We start from the raw sequence: 16444 nt of genomic DNA on the forward strand, positions 1-16444 counted from the left end.
GGCACAATACAATTGCACTTCTCCCTTCATTGAAGTCTGCCTCACACGCCTCACTGAAGTCTACCTCACACCCCTCCTCATCACCGGGTAAAGAGCAGCACCGCCAGAAGCTGCAGCTGATTTCTGGGAGCTCACTACCCAAGGGGAAAAACAAAATCACATGCAAATACAATTTCTTGAAATATTTTCTTAGGTTACTGGTTTATATTGCCCAGTTAATCAGGGACGAAAGTTTCAATGCTTCTCCCCGAAGTGACACAAATTCAAACTTGTGCAGGCAAGAGGGCCACTCTGGGCAACTTTGAAGAAAGACTCCACCCTTGTCAGATTGGGAAGGCAGGCAAGATTCCGAACAGCTCAAGCAGAGCTGGTGAAAGTAAGAGCACTGGGAAAGGGGGAAATTGGGCAAGATGGTGCAAAGGAACTACATCATGTCCAAATTCTGAAAGAACTTCCAACTCTCTACCCATCAATGGGGGATATAATTCTGATAATCCAGCATCCATAGTACTTTAGTACTGCTGGCTCAGTAGATTTTCCAGACGAGTGGATGCTACTCCTACTAATACTCGATCACATTTTGCTTTGTCTTTTACAAGAAATGGCTGCACTGTAGTAATCAAATTTTTAGTGAATCCAGAGAGTTTAACCAGGGCAAGAAATATACAAGCACTCCAGACAGGCTCCTGACTTCCACTCCCTTTACCCACTCAGAACGTACAGCTGTACGCTCACTCCGCACCAGTCCCAACCTCACCAAACCCAAACCTACCCACATTACTGACCCTCATTGTCCCAGACCCCCAACTACACCTTCAGCCCACACTCCGGACCAGCAGCACCGGCCACACACACTTGCATTCTGGACCCAGATGCCAGACTATCAGGAACTCCAAACAATCAGATGCCAGAGTTCTACTCTGTCTGGCCTGGAGCAGGTCAAGGCAGGAGCTCACCGACACAACCTTTGGTGTGGCAGTTACGGTTGAAGAAGAAATGACGACCTTTCCAACGATGCCCACATCCAACAGATTGGTAGAGTCAAGGAGTTATACAGCACAGAAACAGGCCCTTCAATCCAACTCACCTACGCCAATCAAGGTGCCCAACTAAGCTGGTCTGATTCACCTGTGTTTGGCCCATAATCCCTCCACACCTTTCCTATCCATGTACCCGTCCAAGTGTCTTTCAAACATTATTATTGAACAGCTTCCACTGGCAGCTACTTCCATACACCCACCAGCCTCTGAAAAATTTGCCCCTCACTCCCCCTTTAAATCTTTCCTCTCTCACCTATGCCCTCTAGTCTTAGACACCTGAACCAGAGGAAAAAAGGGTAAGAAGGCATACGGTGTATTGTCCTTCATCAATCGTGGAATTGAATTTAGGAGCAGAGAGGTAATGTTGCAGCTATGTAGGACCCTGGTCAGACCCCACTTGGAGTACTGTGCTCAGTTCTGGTCACCTCACTACAGGAAGGATGTGGAAGCCATAGAAAGGGTGCAGAGGAGATTTACAAGGATGTTGCCTGGATTGGGGAGCATGCCTTATAAAAACAGGTTGAGTGAACGCAGCCTTTTCTCCTTGGAATGACGGAGGATGAGTGGGGACCTGATAGAGGTGTATAAGATGATGAGAGGCATTGATCATGTGGATAGTTATAGAGGCTTTTACCCAGGGCTGAAATAGTTGCCACAAGAGCATACAGGTTTAAGGTGCTGGGGAGTAGGAGGAGATGTCAGGGGTAAGTTTTTTTTTTACTCAGAGTGGTGAATGTGTGGAATGAGCTGCCGGCAACAGTGGTGGAGGCAGATACAATAGGGTCTTTTAAGAGACTTTTGGATAGGTACATGGAGCTGAGAAAAATAGAGGGCGATGGGTAAGCCTAGTAATTTCTAAGGTAGGGACATGTTCGGCACAGCTTTGTGGGCCGAAGGGCCTGAATTGTGCTGTAGGTTTTCTATGTTACTATGTTCTAAAAAGACATCTGACTATATATAAAAAAGAATCCCTTACCATCCAAGTATCTTTTGCAATTTTTTTCAGGTCTGCAGCACTTTGAGGGGGTGGGAAGAATGGGGTACAAAGAATGGCCACACTGGTTAAATTATTTCATTGATTAATAATCCAATAGGGCTTGACTCAGAAACTAGTTCAAATCCCATTGTGGCAACTTAAATTTGTTAATTAAATAAAAGCTGAAATTAAAAAAGCTGGTGTTAGAGACGTTGATTATGAAACCACTAATTGAGTAATGCAGCAATTAGAGCTGCTGCCTCAATGCCTCCAGGGACCCAGGTTCAATCCCGACCTCAGGTGCTGCCTGTTTTGAGTTTGCGCATTCACCCTGTGACCACAGATTTTCCCCCAGGTTCTTCAGTGTCCTCCCAAATTTGTGCTGGTAGGTTAATTGGCTGTTGCAAATTACCCTTTAGTGGAGAAATAAATCAAGGGGAATTGATGGGTAAACACAAGAGAATAAGTTGCAGGGCAACAGGGAAAGGAGGAATGGGACAAATGGGAGCAGGAATAGATCCAAAAGCTCAGAATGAGCGCTGTCTGTGTTGTAATAATATATAAAGGATGGCCCACTGAGAACTGAAGTCTGTTGTCCTTGTCTGGTCTGGCCAGTGTGTGACTGCAGAGTCACCACCACCTATCAAGACAGGCTGCTCAGAGTCAACTGGCGCAGCACAGTAGAGACTTGCCTAGGTCCGGCGACCCAGGTTTCATCCCAACCTCTGCTGCTGTCTGTGTGGAGTTTGAAGGTTCTCTTTGTGATCATTGGGTTTGCCCCGCATGATTCCAGTTTCCTCCCGCATCCCAAAAAACATACAGGTTGGTAGGCTGCTGTTGACTGCCCCTAGCTTGCAGGCAAGTGGTAGAGTGTGAAAGGGAGAGTTTACAGTAACGTGGGGAGAATAAAATGGGATTAAATGTTAATATCTGCTTAATCGTCAGCATGGATTTGGTGGGACAAAGGCCCCGTTTCTGCACTGTATCTCTTCACAACTCTAGAGATGAACAGAAAAATGTTGGCTTTTTAAGTAGCACTCAAAGTACCAATCAAAACTAAAAATCATGAAGGCACACCAGCAGCTCTGCTTTGTAGAGTTTGAGAAGATTCAATATGTCACCAAAGACACTAACAAATTTCCATAGGTGTGGTGGAGAGCATTCTGACTGGTTCAATCACAGCCTGGTACGGAGGCTCCAATGCACAGGATCGCAAGAGGCTGCAAAGGGTTATACACTCGGCCAGCTCCATCATGGGCACAACCCTCCCCACCACTGAGGACATCTTCAAAAGGCCATGCCTCAAAAAGACAGCATCCATCACGGAGGACCCTCACCACCCAGGACATGCCCTCCTTGTTACTACCACCGGGGAGGTACAGGAGCCTGAGGACCCACACTCAATTCAGAAACAGCTTCTCCTCTGCTGTCAGATTTCTGAACAGTCCATGAACTCTCTCATTTTTTGTTTTGCTCTATTTTTGTAATTTATAGTAATTTTATATCTTTGCACTGTACTGCTGCTGCAAAACAAATTTGCACAAGTCAGTAATAATAAATCTGATTCTGAAAGGTCAACAGTACCAAATTTACAGGAGTAGTACTACAGAACAAACAACATGTCAACGACCAGAGACACAAGAGACTGCAGGTGCTGGAAGAACTCAGCAGGTCAGGCAGCATCTGTGGAGGGAAATAGACAGTCGATGTTTTGGGTAGAAACCCTTCATCCAGACTGAAAGAGTAGAGGGGAGATAGCCAGATATGAAGAAGCAAGGGGGAGGGGTGGGGCAAGAGCTGAGCTGACGAGGGGAAGGGGTACCAGCTCCTGCCCCACCCCAGCCCTTCCTCTTGCGTCTTCCTATTTGTCAATCGCCCCTCTACTCTCAGTCCAGAGGGAGGGCCTCAACCCGAACCGTCAACCGTCCATTTCCCTCCATAGATGCTGCCCGACCCACTGAGTTCCTCCAGCACCTTGTTTGTTGCTGTCAACAAGTAGACATCTGGGACTTCCCAAGCACAAACAGGCAGCCTCTCCTGGAACAGTGCCCTGCTCCTATCACAGGGAAAGAGATTGCCACAATTCCTTTGAAACATTTTTTTTACTTGCTTCACTGCAGAATGAAACTGGTCCTACTGCTTGCATGGCCACTGACTGACACTTGGCAAAAGTTGTGATGTTAACAATAACCTTATCCAGTTTGCACAGGTTTCCTTTTCAAAGCTGAGCCTGGCCCTTTGGTTGTATGGGCTGGCGTGCAAATGGATCCCCAAATTTTCCACTTTCTCCAGAGGGGAGTACACCTAGTAAGCACACACAAATCACCAGGGGACGAATCCAGGGATCAGGTTTTCACGTTTTAACACTCAGGAGACATGCTCTGGCAGGTGTGGGGTTTTTTTTTGTTAAAACATAGGAAGGGGTGCCGAGGTTTGCCACTTCAAGAGCAGGACTGGTGCCCAGAGTGGGACCCTGGCTCTGAGGGAAGTCGGAAAATTATTCAAACCTCAATGACCATGGGTGGCTAAGATAGAGGCTGTTCCCATTCAAGGAGCAGGGGACACAGATGTGAAGTTCTGAGCAAAAGACAGAAAGGAAGGTGGAATTTTTTTTAAAAATGGGAAAGACACAACTCAGCTCATCACAGAAACCAGTCTCCCCTTATGGTCAACACTGCCTCAGTAAAGCAGCCAACATAATCAAAGACCCACCCCAGTCATCCTCTCTTCTGCCCCCCTCCCATTGGGCAGAATATGCAAAAGCCTGAAAGCATGTACCACCAGGCTCAACGACAGCTTCTATCCCGCTGTTATAAGACAATTGAACGGTCCCCTTGTACAATAAGATGGACTCTTAGCCTCAATCTACTTCATCATGGCCCTTGCACCTTATTGTCTGCCTGCACTGCACTCTCTGTAACTGCAACATTTTATTCAGCATTCCGTTATTGTTTTCCCCATGTACTACCTCAATGCATTAATGTAATGAAATAATCTGTATGGATGACATGCAAATCAGTTCTCCTAGTGAACTTCAGTACATGTGACAATAATAATAAACCAATTTAATCTGCAACTGAAATTTGTTCCCACCACCCTCATAAGCCATGACAAGACATTACTAGGGACACAGATGGGGTAGACAGTAGAAAACATTTCCCTGTAGCAGAAGCATCTAGAACTAGAGGGCGTAGGCTTAGGGTCAAGGGCAAGAGGAGGCTTTACATCGAAGAACTTTCTTTGACTCTCACCAACTTTTACTGATGCACCATAGAAAGCATCCTGTCTGAATGTATTACGGCTTGGTACGGCAATTGCTCTGCCCAGGACCGCAAGAAACTGCAGAGGAGTTGTGGACACAGCGCAGCACATCACAAACACCAACTTCCCCTCCTTGGATTCTGTCTTTACCTCTCGCTGTCTTGGTGAAGCAGCCAGAATAATCAAAGACCCCACCCACCCGGGTCATTCTCTCTTCTTCTATCGGGTAGAAGATACAGGAGCCTGAGGACATGTACCACCAGACTTGAGGACAGCTTCTACCCCACTGTGGTAAGACTATTAAACAGATCCCTTATACAATGAGACGGACTATGACCTCATGATCTACCTTGTTGTGACCTTGCATCTTATTGCACGGCACTTTCTCTGCAGCTGTGACACTTTACTCTGTACTGTTATTGTTTTTACCTGTACTACATCAATGCACTCTGTACTAACTCAATGTAACTGCACTGTGTAATGAATTGACCTGTACGATCGGTTTGCAAGACAAGTTTTTCACTGTACCTCAGTACAAGTGACAATAATAAACCAATACCAATAGGTGGAATCTGAAACACACTGCCTGAGGGGGTGGTGGAAGCAGAGATTCTCACAGCACTGAAGTATCTAGATGAGCATTTGAATGGCTATAGACAAATTGCTGGGAGATGAGATTAGCAAGCATGGGTACTTTATGGCTGGCATGACATGGTAGGCCAAAGGGCACATTTATCTGCTGCCCAACTCTGGAAACAAATAGGCCTGTCAAAGGTGTCATGGGGAGACACTGGAGAGAAAAATTGGGGGGACAAAGCAGGGCAAATGGTATGGCACTGCTAGGAGCTGGCATAGTATCTATAGGCCAGATAGCCTTATCCTGTGCTGCAATGATTCTGTAATGCAAGGCTGAGGAATATACTCAAAGTAATGGGTGAATCAGACAGTTTCTCTCACCTATACTCCAACAAGTGTCTCGAGTGAATACCATCCAGGTACAGGAACCTGTGAATGAGTTTTTGGCTCCTGTGCCCAAGCAAGCATTCAATATACAAGATGTACAGCACAGAAACAGGCCATTCAGCTCATCAAGTCCACACTGGTATTTAGATTCAAGTCTCCTCCCATCCTATATCTAAATATCAGGGTCACCCGCTAGTCCCTTCATGTTTTCCCAGTCTCTTTTTTATATATGTATTCTCTTCAACTATTCCCCAAGGAAAACACGAGATTCTGCAGATGCTGGAGTCTGGAGCAACACACACAAAATGCTGGAGAAACTCAGCATCTATGGAAGGAAATAAAGAGTCAATGTTTTGGGTCGAGACCCTTCAGCTGGACTGGAAAGGAAGAGGGCAGAAGCCAGAATAAGGAGGAAATCGGGGAGGAGAGGAGCACGTGCAGGCAGGTGATAGGGAAGTCCAGGTGATGGGGGAAGGTAGGTGGGTGGGGGAGGGGTGAGATACAAGAAGCTGATAGGTGGAAGAGGCAAAGGACTGAAGAAGGAATCTGGCAGGAGAGGGTAGTGGACCATGGAATAAAGGTGAGGAGGTAGGGAATAAATGGTCAGGAATAAAAGGGCAGGGGCCACAGGAATGAGGGAAGGTGGGTTGGTGGTGGGGTGGGAGGAGAAAGAAGGAGGGGGAGGGAGAGGAAGGAGGGAGGGAGGAAGAAAAAAGTGGGGAGAAGAGGGGAAGGATTACCAAAAGTTAGAGAAATCGATATTGAGGCCATCAGGTTGGAGACTGACAAGCTGGAATATGAGGTGTTGTTCCTCCAACCTATATCTGGCCTCACTTATCAAATCTCCCTGCGTGTGCTCCTCACCCTCCCCCGACCTTTTACTGGACTCTGCCCTCTTCCTTTCCAGTCCTGATGAAGGGTCTCGACCCAAAATGTCGGCTGTTCATTTCCCTCCGTAGACGCTGCCTGACCTGCTGAGTTCCTCCAGCACTTTTTGCATGTGATTCCCCAAGGGAGCAGGTTCCAGGTTCACCCCAGTGTAGTAACAAAATGGAGACACAAGAGATGGCAGACACTGGAATGTGGAGTAACACACAAGCTGAAGGAACTCAGCGGGTCAGACAGCATCTGTGGTGTGGGGGTGGGGGGGGTGGGAAGAAGAGAGATATGGACAGTCGATGTTTCAGGGTCCAGACCCTTCAAGTTAGTTCCATATCCCTGCATTGGGCCCATATCTCTCTGAACCTTTTCTATCCACTGACCTGCCTAAACTCCTTCTAGACATTGTCATTGTACCCAGCTCTATAGCTTCCTCTGGCAGGTTGTTCCACAGACCCAACACCCTGTGTGAAAGTTTCCCCCCAGGTCCATTTTAAATCTTTCCCCTCTCACCTTCAATCTACATCCTCTGGTTTTAGACTCCTCTACCCTGGGAAAAAGACTGACCATCCACCTTATCTATACCCCTCATGATTTTATATACTTCTGCAAGGTCACCCCTCGGACTCCTTTACCCCAGGGGGACAAAAAAAGCCCCAGCCTATCCTTACAGCCCTCCAGTCCTGGTAAGATCCTCATGACTCTTTTCTGCACCCTTTCCAGCATAATGACATCCTGCCGATAGCTGGGCAACCAGAACTGCACACAGTACACAAGTGTGGTCTCACCAACGACTTGCACATTTGCAACATGATGCCCCATCTCCCGTACTTAATGCCCTAACTGATGAAGGCAAGTATGCCAAATGCCTTCTTTGCCACCCTGCCCACCTGTGGAAAGTTGTGCTGAGGCCACCACTGAACCTGGGTGCTAAAAGACCAGGGTGCTGGGTGCAGGCACAGTAGTGTAGCAGTTAGCATAATGCTCTTACAAGCACCAGCGACTCAGGTTTGATTCCGGCCACTGCCTGCAAGGAGTTTGTATGTTCTCTCCGTGGGTTTCCTCCTGGTGCTCCTGTTTCCTCCCACATTCCAAAGACGTACGGGTTAAGAAGTTGTGGGCATGCTATGCTGGCGCCGGAAGCATGGCGACACTTGCGGGCTGCCCCCAGAACACTCTACACAAAAAGATGTATTTCACTGTGTGTTTCAATGTACATGTGACTAATAAAGATATCTTATCTTAATGAATCTGGAATTATATACAGGATCTTGCTGATGTGTGAAGCTTCTTCTACTAGTCCCCACTAAAGGTAGCCGAGGGCTAGACAATATATTTTGTCACCATCTTTTTACCCCACCAAGGAAGGGGAACTAAAAACTAGAGGGCAGAGATTCAATGTGAGAGGTGAAAGACAAGCTGGAAAGAGACTGTTGCCAGGACTCAAGGGTCTGTTATAGGAAGTTGGGCAGGCTAGGACTTTGCTCATTGGAGTGTAGGAGGAGGGGTGACCTTATAAAATATATCTTTTAGTCACATGTACATTGAAACACACAGTGAAGTGCAAATTATATGTAGAGTGTTCTGGGGGACAGCCCGCAAGTGTCGTCACGCTTCCGGCGCAAACACAGCATGCCCACAACTTCCTAACCCGCACGTCTTTGGAATGTGGAAGAAACCGGAGCACCCGGAGGAAACCCACGCAGTCATGGGGAGAACACACAAACTCCTTACATACAGCAGCCAGAATTGAACCCAGGTCTCTGGCACTGTAATAGCATTTTGCTAACTGCTACACTGCCTTAGAGGTGTATAAAATCATGAGGGGCATGGATAGGGAAGGGAAATCAAGACCTAGAGGGCACAGGTTTAAGGTGAGAGGTGAAAAGTTTAATAAGGGACCTGAGGGGCAACTTCTTCACGCAGAGGGTGATGCGTATATGGAACGAGCTGCCAGAGGATGTGGTTGAGGCAGGTACAGTAACATTTAAAAGGCATTTGGACGAGTACACGGAGAGGACAGGTTTAGAGGGATATGGGCCAAATGGGACTAGCTGGGTGGGCACCGTAGACTCGTTGGGCCAAATGGCCTGTTTCCGTGCGGTAGGACTCTGTGGCATGCGACAACAGATATGATTAGCCAACAGGTACTGACCTGCAGTTCACACCAAGCAACTTCCACCCAAGTCTCGGTATCCAGCCCTTTGTACACGGTCTTAAAGGCTCCGCGCCCGAGCTCAATGTCAAACTTCAGGAAGCGGCCTCCTGGGGAGGTGGCTACAGCCTTCATTTCGGCCTCCTCCTCGTTCTCCTTCTCGGTCCTGTCCTTGGACGAGTCTTTGGCGCCGTCAGCCGCGGCTCTGGGCGCTGCCGCCGTGTCACTCTTGCCCTCCAGGGTGCCGGCACAGGCAGGCGGTCGGGCAGGACCTTCCCGCTCCACCAGCTCCATGCTCCGCCGCACGAACCGGTGGTTCTCGGTGAGGGGCGGGGGGCCACCGCCCTTCCCGGCAGCGGGGTTGGGCTCGCTGCTGGCGGGGCCCTGGCCGGAGGACACGACGCCTGGTTTGCTGGAGTCCCCGGGGCCTGCTGGCTCGCCTGGGTCGGTAGCCATCTCGTACCGGGAGCTTCCTGTGCTCCCGCAATGTCCAAAACCCTCCCTTCTCTTCGGATCAACCAATCTTCAGCGTGTCCCTCAGCTTAGGACATGACGCGCGGACGGTCCCTCGCGCACCCCACCTCTTCAATTCTCAAGTGGAGGACAGCCAGCCACTGGACGCCAAGCTCTCTGCAAGAACAAACATAAATTAGGTGGGGGATAGAGACAAAAATAAGCAACAACAGAACACACGTTTACCAACCTTTATTCAAAGCAGGAAATAGCGCCACATGTGAAAGAGAGACAGTTAGGTTGGTTAAGGGTTCCACATGCTCTAAAAGGTCAATGATTGCCTGAAAGAGCTCGCTATTGACTGACAGCCAATTGCTATTTACCCTATTATCATTTCTTCTTGATACAGGTCCTCCCCAGGCTAAGAAAGCCCAATTTATGGAGTCATAGAATCAGAGCAATACAGCAGAATCAGACCCTTCAGCCCAACTCATCCATGCCAACCAAGATGTTCATCTAAAGCTAATTCCTTTCAGAAATTCAGCATGTACCCATTGAGCCTCACCAATTTTTATAGAGGGACCATAGAAAGCATCTTATCTGGATGCATCACAGCTTGGTACAGCAACTGCTCTGCCCAGGACTACAACAAAACTGTAAGAGTTGTGGACACAGCTCAGCACACCACAACAAACAGATCCCCCCCCCCCCCCCCCCGTAGACTGTCTACACTTCGATGCCTTGGGAAAGCAGCCAACATAATCAAAGACCCCACCACCCTGGACATTCTCTCTTCTTCCCCCCTCCCATCGGGCAGAAGGTACAAAGACCTGAAAGCACATACCACCAGGCTCAAGGACTGCTTCTATCCCACTGTTACAAGACTGTTGAACAGACCTCTTGTACAATGAGATGGTCTCTTGACCTCAATCTACCTTGTCATGGCCTTGCACCTTGCTGTCTGTCTGCACTTTCTCTGTAACTGTAACACTATTCTGCATTCTGTTATTGCTTTTCCCTTGCACTACCTCAATGCACTGATGTGATATGATCTGGACGGATGGAATGCAAAACCAATTTTTTCCACTGTATCTCAGTACGTGACAATAATAAACCAGTTTATTTTAATTTGCCCGTGTTTGGCCCATATCCCTCTAAACCTTGCCTATCCATGTACCCGCCTTTATGGACCGCCCGAACATACAAACGAGCATTTGGGAGACTGGTGGGATGGATTTACTGGCTGCTGTGGTGCTGCAGGCAACTTCTGCAGTGTGGGAACACTGTTTGTGGCAATATCATCTTGCAGAGAAACCTGACGGGTTGAGTTAAACGCCCTAGCTTAACTGCACATTGTCCTTGGTTGGCCTACAATTTTTATTTAAATACACCGCCAGGCAGCAGCATTCCCAGCTTGCAAACTGTTCAGGTTATTAACAGGTTTTGGGAACAGAACCCTTCCATTACCTGAGGAAGCCCTGTAGGCAATTTTTCATTACGCTGCCTGGATTGGGGAGCATGCCTTCTGAAAGCAGATTGAGGGAACTCTGCCTTTTCTCCTTGGAGCAACGGAGGATGAGGGGGGACCTGATAGAGGTGTATAAGATGACGAGAGGCGTTGATCGGGTGGATAGTCAAGGGCTTTTCCCCAGGGCTGAAATGGTTGCCACAAGAGGACGCAGGTTTAAGGTGCTGGGGAGTAGGTACAGAGGAGATGTCAGGGGTAAGTTTTTTTACTCAGAGAGTGGTGAGTGCGTGGAATGGGCTGCCGGCAACGGTGGTGGAGGCGGATACGATAGGGTCTTTTAAGAGACTTTTGGATAGGTACATGGAGCTTAGAACAATAAAGGGCTATGGGTAAGCCTGGTAATCTCTAAGGTAGGGACATGTTCAGCACAGCTTTGTGGGCCGAAGGGCCTGAATTGTGCTGTAGGTTTATGTTTCTATGCCGATTGCCATGTACAATAGCAGTCCATCCCTCAAGACGTCATCTTTGATGCATGACGCTGTGTCTCAATGGCAGAGTAGGGCACCAGAGCAGTTAGATTTTCTTTAGATATTCAGGAATGGAAGGATATGGAGCTACTGCAGGGAAGTGGCACTGAAGTAAAAGTTCAGCATTGCCATCAACGTATGGCAGAACAGGCACGAGGGGCCAAGTGGCCTACTCCTGCTTCTACATTCTTATATCATACTTGGTCCTGAACTCACTCTGCAGCCAAGGGTGCAAACTCTCTAGGGACGGCGGGGTGGATTGCTTGCCAAAGACCAGAGACCGTCAAATTGCCAAGTTTCGCAGCGTGATAAATATGGGACCGATTCTGATTCTAACGCTTCGGCTGAAACTAGTTGCAGTGACAGAGCTGGAATTTGCCACTTTGCCGATCCTTGCGTCTGAACACCTCGCCCCAGCCGCCAGGAATGGCGAGGAGACTGATTCCTCTCAATCTTTACCATTACATCCCCCACCACCCCACTGTGCACAGACCTTTAATAAAAGGAAGACAGGCACAGGCCAACTAACAGGCCCAGACAGGTCACAAACCTAACCCATCAAGCCTAATTACTAAACATGTAATTGAAACTCCCAAAATAAATAACTTGTGAATGGACTGACTCCAAGTAGAACATTTTAATTGTTTCATCAGCAGGCAGTTAACGCCTTACATTTTTAAGAGTTCTACATGCAAGGGAAACACTTATGCTATTTTTACAGACATTACAGCAATTGGACCATTTCTTCAAAGAGTCAGAGTTATACAGCAGGGAAGCAGGACCTTCGGCCCAACTTGTCATACCGACCACGGTCTAGTCCCATTTTGCCTGTGTTTAGCCCATATCCCTCTAAACCTTTCCTGTCCACATATCTGTCCAAATGTCTTTTAAATGTTATTGTACCTGCCTCAACCACTTCCTCTGGCAGCTCGTTCCATAAACCAGTCACCTTCTGTGTAGAAAAAACTTGCCCCTCAGGCCCCCTTTACATCTTTCCCCTCACTTTAAACCCTGTGCCCTCTAGTTTTAGACTCCCCTACTCAAGGAAAAAGACTGACCATCTACCTTATCTATGCCCATGACATTATAAACGTCTATGGTCACCCCTCAGCCTCTGAAAACAGTCCCAGCTCATCCAACATCTCCTTATTCAAGCCCTCCAGTCCCACTAACATCCCTGTGAATCTTTTAAGATTAAGATATCTTTATTAGTCACATGTACATCGAAACAGTGAAATACATCTTTTTCCATAGAGTGTTCTTGGGGGCAGCCCACAAGAGTCGCAACGCTTCCGGCGCCAACATAGCATGCCCACAACTTCTTAACCCATATGTCTTTGGAATGTGGGAGGAAACCAGAGCACCCAAAGGAAATCAACACAGACACGGGAAGCATGTACAAACTCCTTACAGACAGTGGCCGGAATTGAACCCGGGTCGCTGGCACTGTAATAGATTTATGCTAACCGCTACACTGCCTGCCGATTTTCTGCACTCTTTCCAGCCTAATGACATCCTTCCTATAGCTGGGCATACAGAACTGCACACAATATTCAAATGAGTCACTCAATTTCCCACCCCTCCATTTCAAAATCCTTCTTTAATTCCCTTGAAAACCACATCATTCTTTCATTGAAGGACACCAATAACCTTCACCTTGAGGTAAGCTGCCTCAAATTCCTTCAGACACCTGTTCGCCATCCAGATACAATAGGCAAGGAGGCCAGAGCAATTCCTTTGAGGCTTCCCGTCCTGTCTCTAGTTTGGGGGTCTCAGTCAGTACAGCACTAAAATTAGCTGCTTAAAAGAAGCCTGGGCAACACAAGAGACTGCAGATGTTGGAATGCAGATTAGCAGACAATCTGCTGGGTCAACTCAGCAGGTCAAGCGGGGGGGGGGGGGGGGTGGAGTAATTGTCAATGTTTCTGATCAAACCCTGCCCTGATGCTGCGTTTCGACACAAAACGTTGACAATTTTCATCCCCCTTCACAGATGCTGCTCGACCTGCTGTGTTCCCCCAGCAGATTATTTGTTACTGTTGGGACTGTCACAGCTTTCCCTGTCTGCACAGAACAGTACAGCACAGGAACAGGTTATTCCCAGGCCGAATATGATGCCAAATTAAACTAAATCTTTTCTGCCTGCACATGCATCCCTTTCCAATGAGCTTAACGCATTCTATGCTTGTTTTGAAAAGGGGGTTGGTATGTCACCACCCACCCCAACAGCCTCCAAGAAACCTGAACCCATGGTCACCTTTGAGGACGCAAGCTGTCTTCCGGAGAGTGAACCCGCAGAAAGCATCTAGCCCGGATGGTGAACCTGGCCGTGTTCTCAGATCCCGTGCGGATCAGCTGGCGGGAGTATTTGCAGACGTTCTCCCTGCTTCAATGAGAGGTTCCCACCTGCATTAAGACCACTATCATCCCGGTACCCAAGAAAAACAAGGTAATGTGCCTTAATGACTACCACCTGGTGGCTCTGACATCCACCATCATGAAGTGCTTTGAGAGGCTGGTCATGGCACACATTAACTCCAGCCTCCCAGAAAACCAAAACAGGTCTACGGCTGATGCCATCTCCCTGGCCCTACACTCATCTCTGGAGCATCAAGACAGTAAAGACACCAACGTTAGACTGTTGTTTATTGACTACAGCTCTGCCTTCATACTATAATTCCAAGCAAACCCATCACCAAACTCAGAGACCTGGGACTCAACACCTCCCTCTAACTGGATCCTTGACTTCCTGACCAACAGACCACAATCAGTAAGGACAGGTAGCAATGCCTACGGCACGATTATTCTCAACACTGGTGCCTCACAAGGCTGTGGTTCTGCTGTAATGCCATCTACAAGTTTGCAGATTATATCACCATAGTGGGCCATATCTCAAATAACGATGAGTCGGAGTACAGGAAGGAGACAGAGCTTGGTGACACAGTGTCATGACAATAACCTTTCCCTCAACATCAGCAAAACAAAAGAACTGGTCATTGACTTCAGAAAGGTGGGCAGTACACATGATCCTGTTTACATCAATGGTGCTGAGGTTGAGAGTTTCACGTTCCTAGAAGTTAACATCACCAATAGCCTGTCCTGGTCCAACCACAGACGCCATGACCAAGAAAGCTCACCAGTTCCTCCACTTCCTCAGCAGGCGAAAGAAATTTGGCATGCCCCCTTTGACACTCACCAACTGTTATTGATGCGCCATAGAAAGCATTCTATCTGGATGCATCACGGCTTACTATAGCAATTGCCCTGCAGAGTTGCAGACACAGCTCAGCATATCACAGAAACCAGCCTCCCCTCCATGGACTGTCTACACTTCTCGCTGCCTCAGTAAAGCAGCCAACATAATCAAAGACCCCACCCCAGACATTCTCTTCACCCCCCTCCCATCAGGCAAAAGATACAAAAGTCTGAAAAGCAAGTACCACCAGGCTCAAGAACAGCTTCTACCCCGCTGTTATACGATTCCCTGATACGATAAGATGGACTCGACCTCACAATCTACCTCATGACCTTGCACCTTATTGTCTTCCTGCACTGCACTCTGTAGCTGTGACACTTTACTCTGCATTCTGTATTGTTTTCCCTTATGCTACCTAAATGCACTGATGTGATGAAATGATCTGTATGGATAGCATGCAAAACAAATTTTTTCCACTGTACTTCAGTATATGTGACAATAATAAACCAATAAACCTTCACCTTTCAGGCTTCTGAGTCACTCGAGGAAAACTGGCCACTTTAAGAAATAACGTCTGCCCCAAGACGCTCTCTCACCCTGCACTAGCCATGGAGGTGTTTGAGATGAAGTATTAAGAAGTAATTAAGCTGATTAACATTTGCCAAGGTGGAGGACTGAATCAATACAACTGTGTAAATGCTTACATTTTAAAATCATTGGTCATTTACACCATATCCAGTGCATTGTGGCTTATTACTTTTTACCTCAAAACCTTGTTAGATTTCACTGTGAACAGGAAGGCCAAGCAGAGAAGTATCAGGTTTGAGAGTTTAAAGCAGTTGGGAGTCAAGAACTGAAAAGCCTGAAGAAGCACACCAACAGGTTCAAAACGGACCTCTTGACAATAAAGATGAACTCTTATCTCAATCTATCTCATCGTGGCCCTTGCACCTTAGTGTCTGCCTGCACTGCATTTTCTCTGCATTCTGTTGCTTTTCCCTTTGTATTACATTGATATACTTTGGTTTGGAATGATCTGTCTGGATGTTAGAGGCAGGTAGGTGATAAGTGGAAGCAGACGGAGCCAGGTAGGGAGAGGGTGAAGTTGGAGACAGAGGGTGATAAACTGGGACACAAAGCCTACCAGTGTTGGACTCTGATAAGGAAGGTGATAATGAGAGCCATTTAATGGAGAGATGAAGGGCAAATTGGGTGGGGGTAGCAAAAAAATCTAATCCTGGAATAACAGCTCCTAAAACCACGTTGGACAGTCATCCCCACACTTACTCCTGGAACAATACGATTAGTCTTGATAAGACCATAAAACATTGGAGCAGAATTAGTGAGGGTGGAAGGTCATCAAATCAGTGAAGGATGCCCTTTGGTTTGTCCAAACCTTGTTGGTCTTCCAGCACAGCAAGTTGTCTGTAAGGGAATGCTGCAGACTGACATAGTCGGGGCCACAGGAGTACATGTGGAAAGATGCACTGAAGCTCAGTGCAGCCAATGCCAGGTTCTGCAGGAAA

At 47.5% G+C, this 16444-nt stretch overlaps 1 protein-coding gene across 6 annotated transcripts in view; it reads right to left on the bottom strand.

Annotated features, from left to right (window-relative positions):
- Positions 1 to 16444, bottom strand: part of LOC127566581 (serine/threonine-protein kinase WNK3-like) — a 108607-nt gene that overhangs the window by 78065 nt on the left and 14098 nt on the right. For 5 of the 6 annotated variants that reach the window (XM_052009032.1, XM_052009029.1, XM_052009030.1 and 2 more), the window contains exon 2: positions 9275 to 9904. In XM_052009032.1, the coding sequence (XP_051864992.1) occupies positions 9275 to 9730 (456 nt within the window). In that variant the 5' untranslated portion in view covers positions 9731 to 9904. Of the gene's footprint in view, positions 1 to 9274; positions 9905 to 15439; positions 15461 to 16444 lie in introns of those variants that run through there. The other variant, XM_052009034.1, reaches the window with a different exon arrangement.

Source organism: Pristis pectinata, chromosome 43 (genome assembly GCF_009764475.1).
Source record: "Pristis pectinata isolate sPriPec2 chromosome 43, sPriPec2.1.pri, whole genome shotgun sequence".
Lineage (NCBI taxonomy): Eukaryota > Metazoa > Chordata > Chondrichthyes > Rhinopristiformes > Pristidae > Pristis > Pristis pectinata.